At 31.5% G+C, this 14,369-nt stretch overlaps 1 protein-coding gene across 1 annotated transcript; it reads right to left on the bottom strand.

Moving 5' to 3' along the window:
* Positions 1 to 988: 988 nt before the first annotated feature.
* LOC139090630 (hornerin-like) lies at positions 989 to 14,148 on the bottom strand. Its single transcript, XM_070640417.1, has 8 exons — positions 13,619 to 14,148; positions 5,890 to 5,980; positions 4,630 to 4,837; positions 3,094 to 4,550; positions 2,640 to 2,993; positions 2,374 to 2,445; positions 2,245 to 2,295; positions 989 to 2,175 (listed from the first exon to the last, which is right to left on the bottom strand). Exons 1-8 carry the CDS (start codon positions 13,649 to 13,651, stop codon positions 1,238 to 1,240), a joined length of 3,204 nt encoding a protein of 1,067 aa, XP_070496518.1. The 5' UTR covers positions 13,652 to 14,148; the 3' UTR covers positions 989 to 1,237.
* Positions 14,149 to 14,369: the final 221 nt, after the last annotated feature.

Below are 14,369 nucleotides of genomic sequence, written 5' to 3'. Positions count from 1 at the left end.
TATATCATCACCATTAGTGTTTGCCTTATTTGCATATCAATTTCCATTTCTCTCTTTTTCCATCTCTTACTACGTGTTCTTATATAATTTATTCTTCAACATTCTCATTTCATATTGTTCATGAATCTTTTCATTATTATTTTAATAAATATCTAGCATGACTTTTCATTCCATGTGAGACAAAGAAATGAACATTCACATTCATGTGAGCATGTAGTTATTAAAATTTTGGAGTAATTTATTATTTTCAAATTGCAACGGTTCATTTTTGCACTTTTGATTCTCATCTCTTGTGAGTTATATTCTGTGAGCTATATGAGTTGACTTTATCACATTAATGTCTTTTATATCTTGAATAGAATGATGAATATTTAATTGAATTCACTTTTAATCGCTTGATTTGGGGTTAAATCATTTAACTATGTATGCAAGTATATGTACATTTAAGGAAATATTAATTAAGAGATTAAAGTCAACTTTGAGCTTCAGATTAGTTAAGCTCACACTCCATAGTACATCATAAGCTTCCCAAGCGAAACAAATGAAGAAGACGCCGTTACGTAGCTTTAAAAGGGTCCATTTGGTGTTAATGAAAAGCTCAGTGGCGGATCTAAACTAGCAAAGAGTACCGTAGTATGAGAATGTCTGTACCATCAAATTTTGCTTTTTGCCTATTAGAGGAAGCATTCTTTATTTGTGTCGCTCGGGATTACAATGTTCAATTATAGGATATTACGACAAGACGCATTTTTCACGTTGCAGACTCTGCAACTATGTTTACGCTTTACCTTTAATACGACGACATATCGTCAGAATTCGAAGTCGTCTCAACTTTCGTAAGAAAATCCAGTGTCCTAGCGAACACGCTGTGCTGTTCTAGATACATGTTAAGAAAAATACAAAGCCCATCAAATTAATTTTACTTGTTTTCAAGAAATTTTATTTTCAATTTTATAATTTACAGAACAATTTAATTGCTAATATCTCTTATATATAAAAATCACGAATACAGCAAGAGTGCAAGAACTCATAAGAATTTACATGATTTTTTTCATAAACTTTTGCACAACAAAAATGCAAGAAAAAAAAGTATGAAATTCAGTTAATGTTCCATGAATGTGTAGAGAGCAGGGATTAGGTAAATAGCTTAAATAGAGCATTACCAATCTCTGTTAATGAGCGGAAAATTTCTGAGTATTTATTTTATTTGCAGTCATTTTAGCATTTTTTTAAAATCCTATGTAGACATAATTTCCTGTGTTTCGTTCTCTTTTGGCTCTTGATTATTTTGAACGCGTTTAAATTTTTTCATTCTCATTCGTCGTGGAGGTGATCTTACATAAAATGTATCCAAAGAATTAACACCTGCTTGTGCTAGAACTTGCTTAAAACTATCACTTGACGAAAATACTTCATTATTGTTTTCATTTAAAAGTTCTCGACCATCACGATGATTCTGCAAATAATTACATTGAGCACATGGATATGGCACTTGTAAATATTGACCCGGAATATGATTTGTATAATTATTTGATGGCATACAGTGTGGCACAAATAATACTGGAATGAGACCAATTGCATACTGTGGCTGTTGTTGATTGTTTTGTGATTGCCATTGTGCATTTACATTTCCATAAGGAAATTGAGATGAAAAACTGCTATTATGGGAATGCATGTAATAGCATGGGCATGTTGGAGCAAGTGCGAATGGAAATGGAATGAAAAATAATGGTTGATGATTTCCAGGAATACTAAGGCCTGGGTTTGGTGTATATTGTGGTGGACGAGTTGAAGGTGGCTGAACTCCAATATTTCCTCCTGGACTACCAGTTGGGTTTGGTGTACTTGATGGTCGTGTCGGATAGGTATTGATGATAGGTCGAGATGTAGTTGATTTGGTTGAAGTAGGTCTTGTTGAAGTTGGTCTAGTTGAAGTTGGTCTAGTTGAAGTTGGTCTAGGTGTAGTTGGTCTAGTTGAAGTTGATTGAGTAGCAGTTGGTCGGTATGTAGTGACCGGCCTCCTTGATGTTGTTGTCGTTTTTGTTGTTTTTCTAGTTGTACTTTGAGTTGATGTATACGGATAATGTGTAGTTGGATAATACGTGGTTGGATGAGGATGATAACCTGGATGATCACAGTTAGCATCTGGATTATTAGGATCCGGTCTATGGCCTCCTAATTAAGAATTTCAAAATTTATTAAAATTTCTTTTTATCATGATAGTTTTTTATGTTTCTAATTTACCTTGATTATGCTCGGATCCATGTCCATGTGGTCCATTAGGTCCATAGCCTCCTAATGGAAACAGACAAACAAAATGAATTTGTTATAGCTTTTCAAGTTTTTAAACTGCATCATTAAATTCTAACTAACCTTGTCCTCCTTGTCCTCCATGACCTCCATGTCCTCCACTACCTCCTTGTCCTCCATGTCCTCCATGTCCTCCTAAACATACAAATTTATCATTAAAATTACTTCTCATTAAAATAAATTTCAAATTTGAGCTGAAAATATTTACAAAGCAAATAAGCAAACAGAAAATCTAGTAAAGTAATGAAAAATGCAATTTAGTTTAGTGATGCTATGCGTAAAATTGAGAGTGCTTATTAGGATTAAAAGATGATGTATGAAACTGATACCTTGGCCACCATGTGGGCCTGAAGTATGAATATATGGAGGGGCATGAGGTCCAGGATGATGATTGTAACTACCGCTATTATCTGGATAGTAATATCCTTCATGGTTTCCATAACTTGGATAGGAACCTTGATTTGAACCTTGTTGCCCACCGTGCTGACCACCTTGATTTGAACCTTGTTGTCCACCGTGCTGACCACCTTGATTTGAACCTTGTTGCCCACCGTGCTGACCACCTTGATTTGAACCTTGTTGCCCACCGTGCTGCCCACCTTGATGATGCCCTCCTGATATTTGATGACCTCCAGAAACATGTCCATGCTCAAAATGGCCACCATGCTCAAAATGTCCACCAGGCTTTGTATATTTGATGGCCTTGATTTTGGTTACCCCATGAACCTCCTCCAGAAACATGTCCATGCTCAAAATGGCCACCATGCTCAAAATGTCCACCAGGCTTTGTAGGAGTTGTTGGTGGTTTTGTTTGTCCTTGGCCTTGATTTTGGTTACCCCATGAACCTCCTATTTGATGGCCTCCAGAAACATGTCCATGCTCAAAATGGCCACCATGCTCAAAATGTCCACCAGGCTTTGTAGGAGTTGTTGGTGGTTTTGTTTGTCCTTGACCTTGATTTTGGTTACCCCATGAACCTCCTATTTGATGGCCTCCAGAAACATGACCATGCTCAAAATGGCCACCATGCTCAAAATGTCCACTAGGCTTTGTAGGAGTTGTTGGTGGTTTTGTTTGTCCTTGACCTTGATTTTGGTTACCCCATGAACCTCCTATTTGATGGCCTCCAGAAACATGTCCATGCTCAAAATGACCACCATGCTCAAAATGTCCACCAGGCTTTGTAGGAGTTGTTGGTGGTTTTGTTTGTCCTTGACCTTGATTTTGGTTACCCCATGAACCTCCTATTTGATGGCCTCCAGAAACATGTCCATGCTCAAAATGACCACCATGCTCGAAATGTCCACCAGGTCTCTTTGTAGTTGTTGTTGGTTTAGTTTGACCTTGACCTTGATTTTGGTTACCCCATGAGCCTCCTATTTGATGGCCTCCAGAAACATGTCCATGCTCAAAATGACCACCATGCTCAAAATGTCCACCAGGTCTCTTTGTTGTTGTTGTTGGTTTAGTTTGACCTTGACCTTGATTTTGATGACCCCATGTTACTCCCAATTGATGATTACTTGAACCAATTGTGAACGATCCTCCTGGTTTTTGAGTTGATGATGATGTTGGCTTTTTCGACGTAGTTTCATGATTGTGGATTATTTGATGCCCTCCTGAGACATGGCCATGTGAAAAAGATCCACCATGTTCATAACTTCCTGGTTTTCTTGAAGTAGTTTCATGATTGTGAGAAATATGATGTCCACCTGTAATATGATCAAATGAAAATGACCCACCATGCTCAACATTATGAGCTAAATGGCTATGAGATGATCCTTGAGATTCGTTAGGTGATGATGATGGATTATGATTATGATTGTCAAATGATTCTGAAATACCACCTACAGAACTACCTTGCGTGCTTTGTGCTCCATTATCTGAATCATCTGTTGCGAAATCTGGTTGTGAATTAGATTCTGTGTTAGTGTTATGTCCAGGAACGTGTCCAAGACCTAAATTAATAGACCCCGTATTGCCTAAGACACCAGTAAATTCTCCACCAATTCCAATTCCATGTGATGGCTGAGAATGTGAAGGGTTGTTGTGCGTATGTGTTATTCCAATTCCTGGTAAAGGAATATTTCTAAGATCATTGGTGTTTTCATCATTACGGTTGTTGTTGAAACGAGTATTATCTATCATACGACAGCCTTTCGGTAAATATAAGTCTTTCCACTCTGTCAGAATCATTTTAGGCTCAATTGAATTCTCGCTTTTATCAAGACTTGACGACCTTGTTGAGTAAATCAAATAAAACAGGAAAAATTGTAATTAAATCATTAAGAATATATATATAGTCTATGAATTTATACTTTGGATCAGCCACGACAGGATAAATCTTAACCGGTTTGTTAGCTTCAATAAGCCGATAGCCATGTGCATCAGCTACATAGTGTGTCATTAGCAACTTGTCATCGGTATCAAAATATCCAAAACATCCATAAGTAACACCGTCATTTCCTCTCACTTCATGATGAAATTGTCTATTTGTTCCAACTTCGTACCCGAAATTGTAAGATCCTGTAGTGAAATTAAGATTAAAGTATTGAAAATTAATTTAAATATCAGAAATTTTAATGGAATCTGGAAACTTTAAATTTATTTCTTCTACTTCTATTCTCTCAATATTGTCTGAATTCTTTCGAAATAACTAAAGAATAGAAATCAATGGCGAATAGAAAATAGCCGAGCATTTACTTCTATTTCCTTTAATTAATTAAATAGAAGTTTAGTACATAGAATGAGCATTTTAATCATCTTCAATAGCAGTAACTGCGAAAATACTTTCTTCTTTTAAAACTTATGGTTGACTGAACAAGAATAGAAGAACAAGAAATTTCCATTAGGATGATAAGATAATGTAGTCAAAATAGGGAGACGATGAGAATGAGATGATAGAAAACTTTTTTTTACAGTAAGGAAATAAATGTTTTAAATGATTCATTGTGGTTCAGTTTAATAAGACGCATTTTTACTGGAAGACTAACTGCACATGCTCCATTTGACACTAAATAGAACAGTATTGTCCAAGCTGTATGTTGAGGAACATTAGTGTATCCCAGAAATTTTTTGGTTGGTATATCATGAACTGCATGCCATGTTCGGCTTGAGTCGTGGGTTACCACCAAGGTGTGCCAAAGCGCAAACAAGCTTGGACAAGACCAAAATAGAGGAAATCTTTTTAAGACAATTTGTTCAATACTGTACTCTTAAAGTTTAATTGATTCTTAAACATGCTATAAAATTACAAAATTCTTCTTAAAGTATTTGAAAAAAATGCTGACTATAAGAAAAAAGAAGATAAATTGCTTTGACTATCTAGCATTACTTTTTTTCTATTCTAATAGACTTAATGTTGAAGAATTTACACAGTCAAAACATTCATCTCAGCTTTATATATGGTGATTGTCATGTAAAAAATGAAAAATGTCTTTTAACGCACAATAAGATGCAGTCAATTATTTTTGCATTTATTATTCAATGACAATTGCAGAAAGAAGGAAAATATGATGACATGCGACAAGTATATACAATTTTATATAAATTGTGATTGATTGCATAATTCAACTTACTTGTGTCAAAATTCACTTCATGATATTGAGTTTTATCTTTATCGTCAATCGATACTATTGTCTCTCGGCTTGATGCTCTCGAGAAATGGAGCTGAAAATAAAAAAATCAGAAAATAATGAATAAAATCCTCGATCAAAAGAAATGAGATATTCTCTTGAGGCTAATTAAAATAAATTTAATGTCCTAATGGTGTCATCTGGCAAAAGATCGATAAAATCACACGATAAATGCAATTAAAAATATCGTGCATGAATTAAGGACCGAGAAGAAATTTGCAATGCTGCGTGTATCCAATAAAGGAAATTGATGTCATTTGTCATTTTGTTTATATTTTAAAAAGCGATTAACGGTCTTATCACGATAAATCGAATGACAAAAATGTATAAAGGAAATCCTAATTAATTGCATTTCATTTGAATGAAAAAGAAGAAAGATGTCTTAAGGTTTCCAGAACTTAAAAATTGTTTAGTCAGATTTTACATTGTATATTTTTTACATTTTACACAAGGCGTGGGAACTCTCAAATATCCCAAATAAGTCGAAGCACTTTCTGACTAAAGTTGATAATGAGCATTGAGAGATGTAATATAATTTCATGTCACGAAGTTTTGGGATATTTTGGATTTTTGGCAATTTACACGATTTGATTTTACATTAATTGCAATCAAAATGAGCAAACATATCATATCATATAATGGCAAATAATCAATTAATTAAAAATAAATGTTATAATTGTGTAATTGGTGTAAAATATTTAATAAACTAATATATCATGAATTTGTGTAATCAAACGTGACAGAACATAAAACGTATTGAGGATTGAGTTACAACGTTCATTTAAAATTTGAATAATATTTATTGTATTTAGGTAGTTGAAAACCCCTTTTTACATGAAAAGTTTAGTCTGTCTTTAAATTCTGATGAATAAACATTTATTTATTTATATGTCCATGTGGACGTAGTTTATTTGGACTACAATTACCGCAATTTAGTAAGTAATTAACATATAAAGTTAATATTGCTGCCAAATAGAAGCAAATTACATATGAATCACTCGTTTGAAAAATCCACATTATTATAATTCCTACAATAGTGTTTGACACTTTTATTTCGGCTTTTTGTTAATTCTGCAATATAAATTGATATTGATTTTGTTTGAAGACCTATAAACAGGATAAAAAAAAAAAACCAGCAAATATTATTCTATATAACCTCCGGAAAATAAATCAATATCAATTAATTGTAATTTTAGGCATTTTCATAATATTTTCATAATGATAATAAATTAATTCTACCAATTTAAAATAGCTAATTGAAGAAAAAAGCACATACTTTAGATCTGCATACGCTGCGGTGAATGCATCGTTTTGTAATGTAATTAAATTAATAAATAAACAAGTAGCAACAATTAAATAAAGAAGGAAATATTTTGCACACAGTAAGTTGAGTATCTTACAACAACAAAATCGTTGGATATGCTTGCAAATGAGATGATATTCATGCAATATTAACTTTTAAAATCTTTAGAAATTACAATTACTACATTTTACGTGCCATTTCCCATAAAATTATTTTTGGCGTGTGGTATTCTCCTACTTAAAGTACATTCATTACCAAGGAGTATGTTGTGATCTTTTAACACATGTTTTTCACACTCACTTATCGCATGCTGTGAATATATTCTGTTAATTTTATTGATGTTATTATTTATCTGTCATGTCGCCTCTCATTCACTCTTTTCACTACCTTATTGTAAGTAATTTAAACTCTTTTCAGCGTGCATATCATTTATTTACTGTTTTTTGCAGTCTGTTTTTGAACTTTTCAACAAAATATTCATAATGGCAAATATGTCAAGTTAATTTCGCATTAAGCTTTAATACTTTTGGTTGCATGATTTTAAAGATTTTTAAATCTGTAATGATATTTAAATTGCAATCAATTTGAGCAGAAAATCAAAAATGAATTTTTCATAATGTTTCGGAATCATTTTAATAACTGAAATTAGTAATCTATGTAGCAACATCTTATACAAAGTGGCTAAAATGGATTATTAGCTTTTGATAGTAAAACTTATAATTTCTGACTTAGAATTCCCGAGTGGACAATAATACGTTATTACTAGGTAAAGGCAAGTAAATGCTATTTAATGACTAGTTCCAACGATTTTTTTGTCCACAGAATTCTTAGTCACAGATTCTTAGTCAGAATTTTTAATGCTCATACTATTTAGTTTATTCTTACTGAAAGGTCAAAAATATAGAACAAATCCGGATCGGTACACATTGAAATGTTGAATAGAGCAAAAATGCGAACAACATTGTCTGTACATTATTCTACTTCTTAAAGAATTAAGCCTAGATAAATATTAAAATCATGAAATGAAGGTCAATAATGGTATCAGTGTCAAGACTGTGACGTAAACGTTTTAAAGCGAAATAAGAAATATTAATAAAGAAGGCATGTCGATATTGTGCATAATGTACTTAAATCGTAATTAATGGGATTGCTCGCATGCTGTGCGCTTGTTGTAATTGAAATGAGTGAGTGGAATTTGCGATGATAATGCGAACATCACAAAAAAATAAATGAATATAATAGTAATAATAATAACAATTGTAATGATGACATTTAGAGATACACAGACATGATTTCTTATTCATCATTAAAGGTGGTTCCCATTGCCATTGTGCACAGTGTTACTTTTAAATCAAGCATTAGATCATAGGCATCTATACGCCTACTTTACAAAAATATATAGAATTCACTTTTGCTTTCGAATTAATTTAAACGCGCGCGCGTTCCTTGCCTAGAAGGAATGATGAATCTCTTGACATTCCAATGATTTTTACTTCTTCTTATTTCGTTTCTTAGAAAAAGTTTAAAATAAAAATATTATGTTAATTGAAGGTTCATTAAATTTAAGGTAGAGTAAAAATCTGGTAACCATAACTTTAAACGAAAAATCCAATTAGAGTTTAAAGAAGAAAAAATAACTTTTCACAACAATGGTAGTTGCTAGGTAGAATCAATTTATGTAAATTCTGTCTTCAAATAACAACAGTTCGCGTGAAATTGTAAAAAATATTCTAACAAGTACTATTGGAACATCAAACAGTAGCAAATAAATCTTGAACTTTGAATAGATCACAATATATTAGGATGAAAATTTAGAATCAACAAAATGCAATTAATTAAATAAAATTTTATTTTAAATGCAATTGTAATAGATTTATCCAGTTGTGCTGAATTGATGTGCATGCTTATTAATTTCAGAAATTTCTATTAAATTTAATCACATTTAGATTTCTAATTTTAAATATTTGCATTAAATCAGTGGTGAGCAACCTTTCATTTTCACGGCACACCTTGGTGATACGCCTGGACCGAGGCTGGACACGACAAACGAATCATGGCAAATCCAAAATATTTTGGTGGCACAATAGTGTACTGCGGCAAACAGATTGCTCACCACTGCACTAAATTATAACAAAATAATTATACAATTTATGGAATTACCTAAATTTCTCACCAATAAATTCTAACAACAATACAGAACTGTTGAAAATTAAAGTAGTGGGTGTCATCTAGGAAATACAGTGATTTATTAGAGAGTGTGAGATTCTGAGAGCAAATAATTTTGTTCATTAAGTTGTTATGAATACATTTTCACACACTCACCAGCTCGTTGAATTTACTATTAATCATTTATACCTTTATAAGGTCGAGTGATTCACATGAAATTAAAAATATTTCAGAATCATGAGAGAAAACCTACAATTATTATATTTTTTGAGAGATTTTCGCTCAGCATCTCATGTAAAATTCATTGAAAATAAAGCAATAACAACAAAATATTGCAATAAATGCAGCACAATTCAACTCATCGATTTATATCTTATTTAATATTTATAAAATCCGGATATAATTTGACAGTAGCTCGATTTACGTCTTTTTATTATGGGCTGGGGTAATCGTGACGTTATTTACTTCACACGCCCACATTTTATAATGTAAATAAAAAAATAACGCTCAAATTACTCAATTACGCTTATAATATCGATGAGCAATTATGAGCCCGAGTGACACAAATGAAGGAGGCTCAACCACTGAACTTTAAAACCTTTTCATACCCTCTCTTATTAACACCAAATAGAGGCCGCTTAAAATTTGGCTTTTAACGGGTTATGGTTGGTTTAACAGAGCTTTTCGTGGCATAACCTTCTTCATTTGTGTCGCTCGGGCAAATAAGAAGATCTACAACATTTTCTTATCGTTTGTAAATGGCACTAAAAAATTTTGATCAAAATTACATGACTTAATTCGTTTTGTTTGCTTTTGTTGAATGAAACCTTCAATGATGTGCCTCGGTAACATGATTTTGTACTCAGAAACGTTTATAAATATATAAAACAATGAGGAAGAAGATCTTTTCGTATAAATTATGTATGTAACTATCTTCTTGGATGTTTTTCTGACATAAAATGTGAATCAGGCTTCTTGTTAGATTTAAGCATAAATTTTTTAGTAGATTGAAAATCAATTGAACAATTTAAGCAATTCTATTGTTATTTATTAAGAAATTACCATCCCTAGTCAATAAATTAGCTTTTATGTCGGTGCATACAAATAAAAATTTAAGCAATGAACTTCCAATGGTTTAATATTAAGCTCATGATTGTCGTAAAAATCGTACAATAATATGGAAAAAAGAAGCAGTTAATGTGTGTTGAAAGCTGTTATCTCTGATTTATCTTCCATATCATGTCCTCATGCCAGCAAAACAGAGAGAAAAAAGAGACAACATAAAGAAGAGGTAAAAAAACGTGGTAGAAAGACTCACATTTACGTTTCATTATGACTATTGAGCGTGTATTTTTTTATTTGAGTACAAAATTAGGCAGAAGAAGCGATTTTTATGAAGTTGTGCGAATCACATTATGACACTTCATGATGTGAGCCTTGAAACAAAACTTTACGATCTCTTTTTATGTTTTATTGTATATATAATATATTTTTTTTTTCTCTTTTTTTCGGTCACTTTTTAAGCACATCAGTTGATGCATTTCTTTGATTTACCGTAAATTGTATTTTAAATTGAATCTGACCATAAATTATTGTCATGAATATAATAATGATTGTTTAAATTTAATGACTATTATCATTATTAATTAATGATGGATAATTGACATTTTTGGAAGATTAATGTACCGAGAAATTAAATACAAAATTGCAAAATATATACAAAAGGAGATTATGAATGCAGTGTATAATGGGAGATTAAGGTATACTGTAAATGAAAAAGGTTAACTAGATATCAATTTTTTCCTTTATGCTTTATTTCATTGAATTGTTTTTATATGTACATTAAAGAAGAACTGCTGTGTGTCTAAAGTAAAGTAGCGTGAATAGCTATGAATTGCTTCTGGCAAGGCAATAAGTCTGGCATTTCAGACATACAAATTATTATAATCTTTAAAGTGTTAATTAATTTTATTTCAGTCATTTTGAGTGCATTTTTTATCTAGTTTGATTTGATTTGTGTAAATCTAGACATTCTGTACCCTAACGGACCCGAGCGACACATATGAAGGTGGCTCCATTGCGCTCAGTTGAGTCGTTCTGGAGACAATGAGCATAATCACGTTAATGAGAATCACAATTAATATAATTGACTATACTCAATTTTGTGAGCATACTCATGAGCTCCTTGTTTGTTTTTGGGGTGAATCTAATTTTAATATCCATTACGCACTTAGAATCAAAGAAAGTTCCTTGATTTTTTTGTAAGTACCGTTGAGGGTACTCAGCAATATTTTTTACTAATTAAAACTTTTTAATGGAAACTCTAAAAAGTCATTAAAACACAAAAAATATCGGATTTCGATGGCTTCAAACTTTTTAAATTACAGCTGCTTACATTAATTAGGAAAAAAAGAATGTTTTGAAGGAATCAGACAAGATTACAACATGCCTTCAAAACAAAAGATTGTTTATACCTTTAAAAGAATTCTTCAAATTTAATCTCATTTATCAATAGGATTTTAAAGCAATCAATTTAAATCAAAAAATTTCAAAATGCCAAATACTTTTTGAATAAATCACGTCTTATCGTAAAAGAATTTGACTTAAGTCCACTGGAAACGTGTTCAATATTATTTCGGCAACTCATTAATATTTAATATTCATCATAAATTGGCAATATCATTTTTCATTAAACGGCTACCTACTGCTGTGCAAAAAATGCTTTTACTAAGTGAATAAGATCATGAGATTAAGATGGCATAATATCATAAAGATTATCAAACAGATCGACACTATAGTCAAGTTTTCAACAGAAAAGTTAATCAATAGGATGAAATATTTCATATTATCGTAGAGTTTCGGTTTTCAAAACAATTGAAGTTGTAATATAGTCAATAAACAGACATATTTATTAATCGCTATAGATATGCCTACTAGGCTTGCCTTGTTTACACCTTTTTTCTCCTCTAAGAATTATTTAAAGGAAGTAATCATCTTACATGAAAACATTTTGAGATTTATGTGAATTGAAGCTTTTGGTTCTAATATTTCCAAGGGTCAGGCACTCCAAAAGTACAGTTGTGTTTACTGTACTTTCAAATAAGTCCAGTAAGTATTGTAAGTACAGTACTGTACTTTTGGAGTGTCTGACCATTGTTTCAATTGGATCGTGTAACGTCAATCAAGGGCGTAGCCAGAAAAATTATTATTATTTTTTTGAACCAAGATGACCCTAACCTACTATCTCATCCCTGCTTTATTAGCACATTTTTGCTATAAAATGATTTTATGAGTATTTAATAAGCTATAAAATCGTCATTATTAATTAAGTACGTGATTTTAATGAACAATTATTGATCTAATTTTCAATTCTTAAATCAGAATTACATTAACAAGCAGCAGATGTCTAATCTGTCAGCCTAACTATAAGTCTTAGCTTCAAAATTTGAAAAATTAACTCAAAAATCATATGTGTGTAAATGTCACGATTAATGACGAAAACAATTTAACATTTAATATATTGTTGAAGGCAATCACTCAGAAGATGGTCCACTTATGAAAAATAAATCCAAGGAATGACTACTTCATACTGAATGAATCAGCTGTAAAATATTTATTTCTTAATAAACATTGTGTTATTGTTGTTGTAACAAAGGTAAATATCACTAATAAGGTGCTAATTGAGTCAGTCTTTTGAGACATAAAATTTCCATCTGGTGTCAATTTTCGATATTATGAAATAAGTTGAAATTTATTTGATAATTAATATTATCTTTTGAATTGAACTTTATTGTTTAAAATTTATGGTTGATTGACCGAATTTTAATAAAATGAGATAAAATCAGAGTCAGAGCTCGAAGTCGAGTCGGCATGAATTGACTTTTCCATCCAAAATTCAAGTCGACTTCGAGCTCTGATCTGAGTTGACAAAGACAATGCACAAGTTTTCGAAATAAAATATTTAATTCCCTTGACTAGGATCTAATAACACAAAAAATAATTCATTCAGCTTCAATGCCACAATTAAAGACTTAATTTACGCTTATAGTTTTAACAAGTATGATAGATTCATACGGAAACTATTTGATGTTATTACAGTTTTTTAAAATTGTCTAGCAATTAATTTTTGAATAATTTGCATCCCAAAAATACAACATTGTACAATGCACATCAGAAGATAATTAAAATTAGTATGAGACTTACCAAAAGTGTCGTGAGTAATATTTTTCGATTCATATTTGCTCTTGAATTATCTCGCACAGACGAGATAGATTTTTTATTTTATGTAATATTTGACTACGACCGAAAATATTTTTTTTTTCACATAAAGTGTTAAGCAAATTAATGTAAATTGAATTTTTTTCTTTCTTTTATTGCACAATCTTTTTTTTTATTCACCAATTTTTGTAAGCACTTTTCTTCCTTTATTTGCACTTGATCTAAACGGCTTGAATATTCTATTGCAACTGGCTAAGAATCTGCATCACTGCCAGAACTTAAATGATTTTTTTTCGTCCCGTTTTTTAGCAGCGGCAGAATGTAAAGTAGAAAAAGAAAAAAGGGAAGATGACAGTAAAAGAAAATTCTTTAATCCAATGAACTCTCTACGGTGGTATAAGAACGTGGTGTTTAGTATGTAAATGCAGTTTGTATAAAGGCAACATGCGAAAAAAGAAGGAATATTTTTGACATATATTTATATATGTGCGCGTTTTACAAAAGCGAGATGTTGCCGTTACTAATGCGAAAATGACAATGGAATATCCAAAAAAACTCACAATTTTATGATGATTTTTTTCTCATACTCAATGAGCTTAGACAACTACTCATCTCCTAATATTGTGTTTATTTTTTGCATCTCTCTATAAACGATCAATTTACTTACTCATTCGCTCACTTACACATTCATAGGATATGGAAATAATATATGAATTACTAAATTTCATCTCTTCAT

Source organism: Chironomus tepperi, unplaced genomic scaffold, assembly GCF_022539635.2.
Source record: "Chironomus tepperi strain 1889 unplaced genomic scaffold, CSIRO-AGI_Ctep_v1 contig_219, whole genome shotgun sequence".
NCBI classification, from domain to species: Eukaryota; Metazoa; Arthropoda; class Insecta; order Diptera; family Chironomidae; genus Chironomus; species Chironomus tepperi.
Note: the sequence above shows the minus strand (reverse complement) of the source record. Positions and strands in the feature narration are given on the sequence as shown.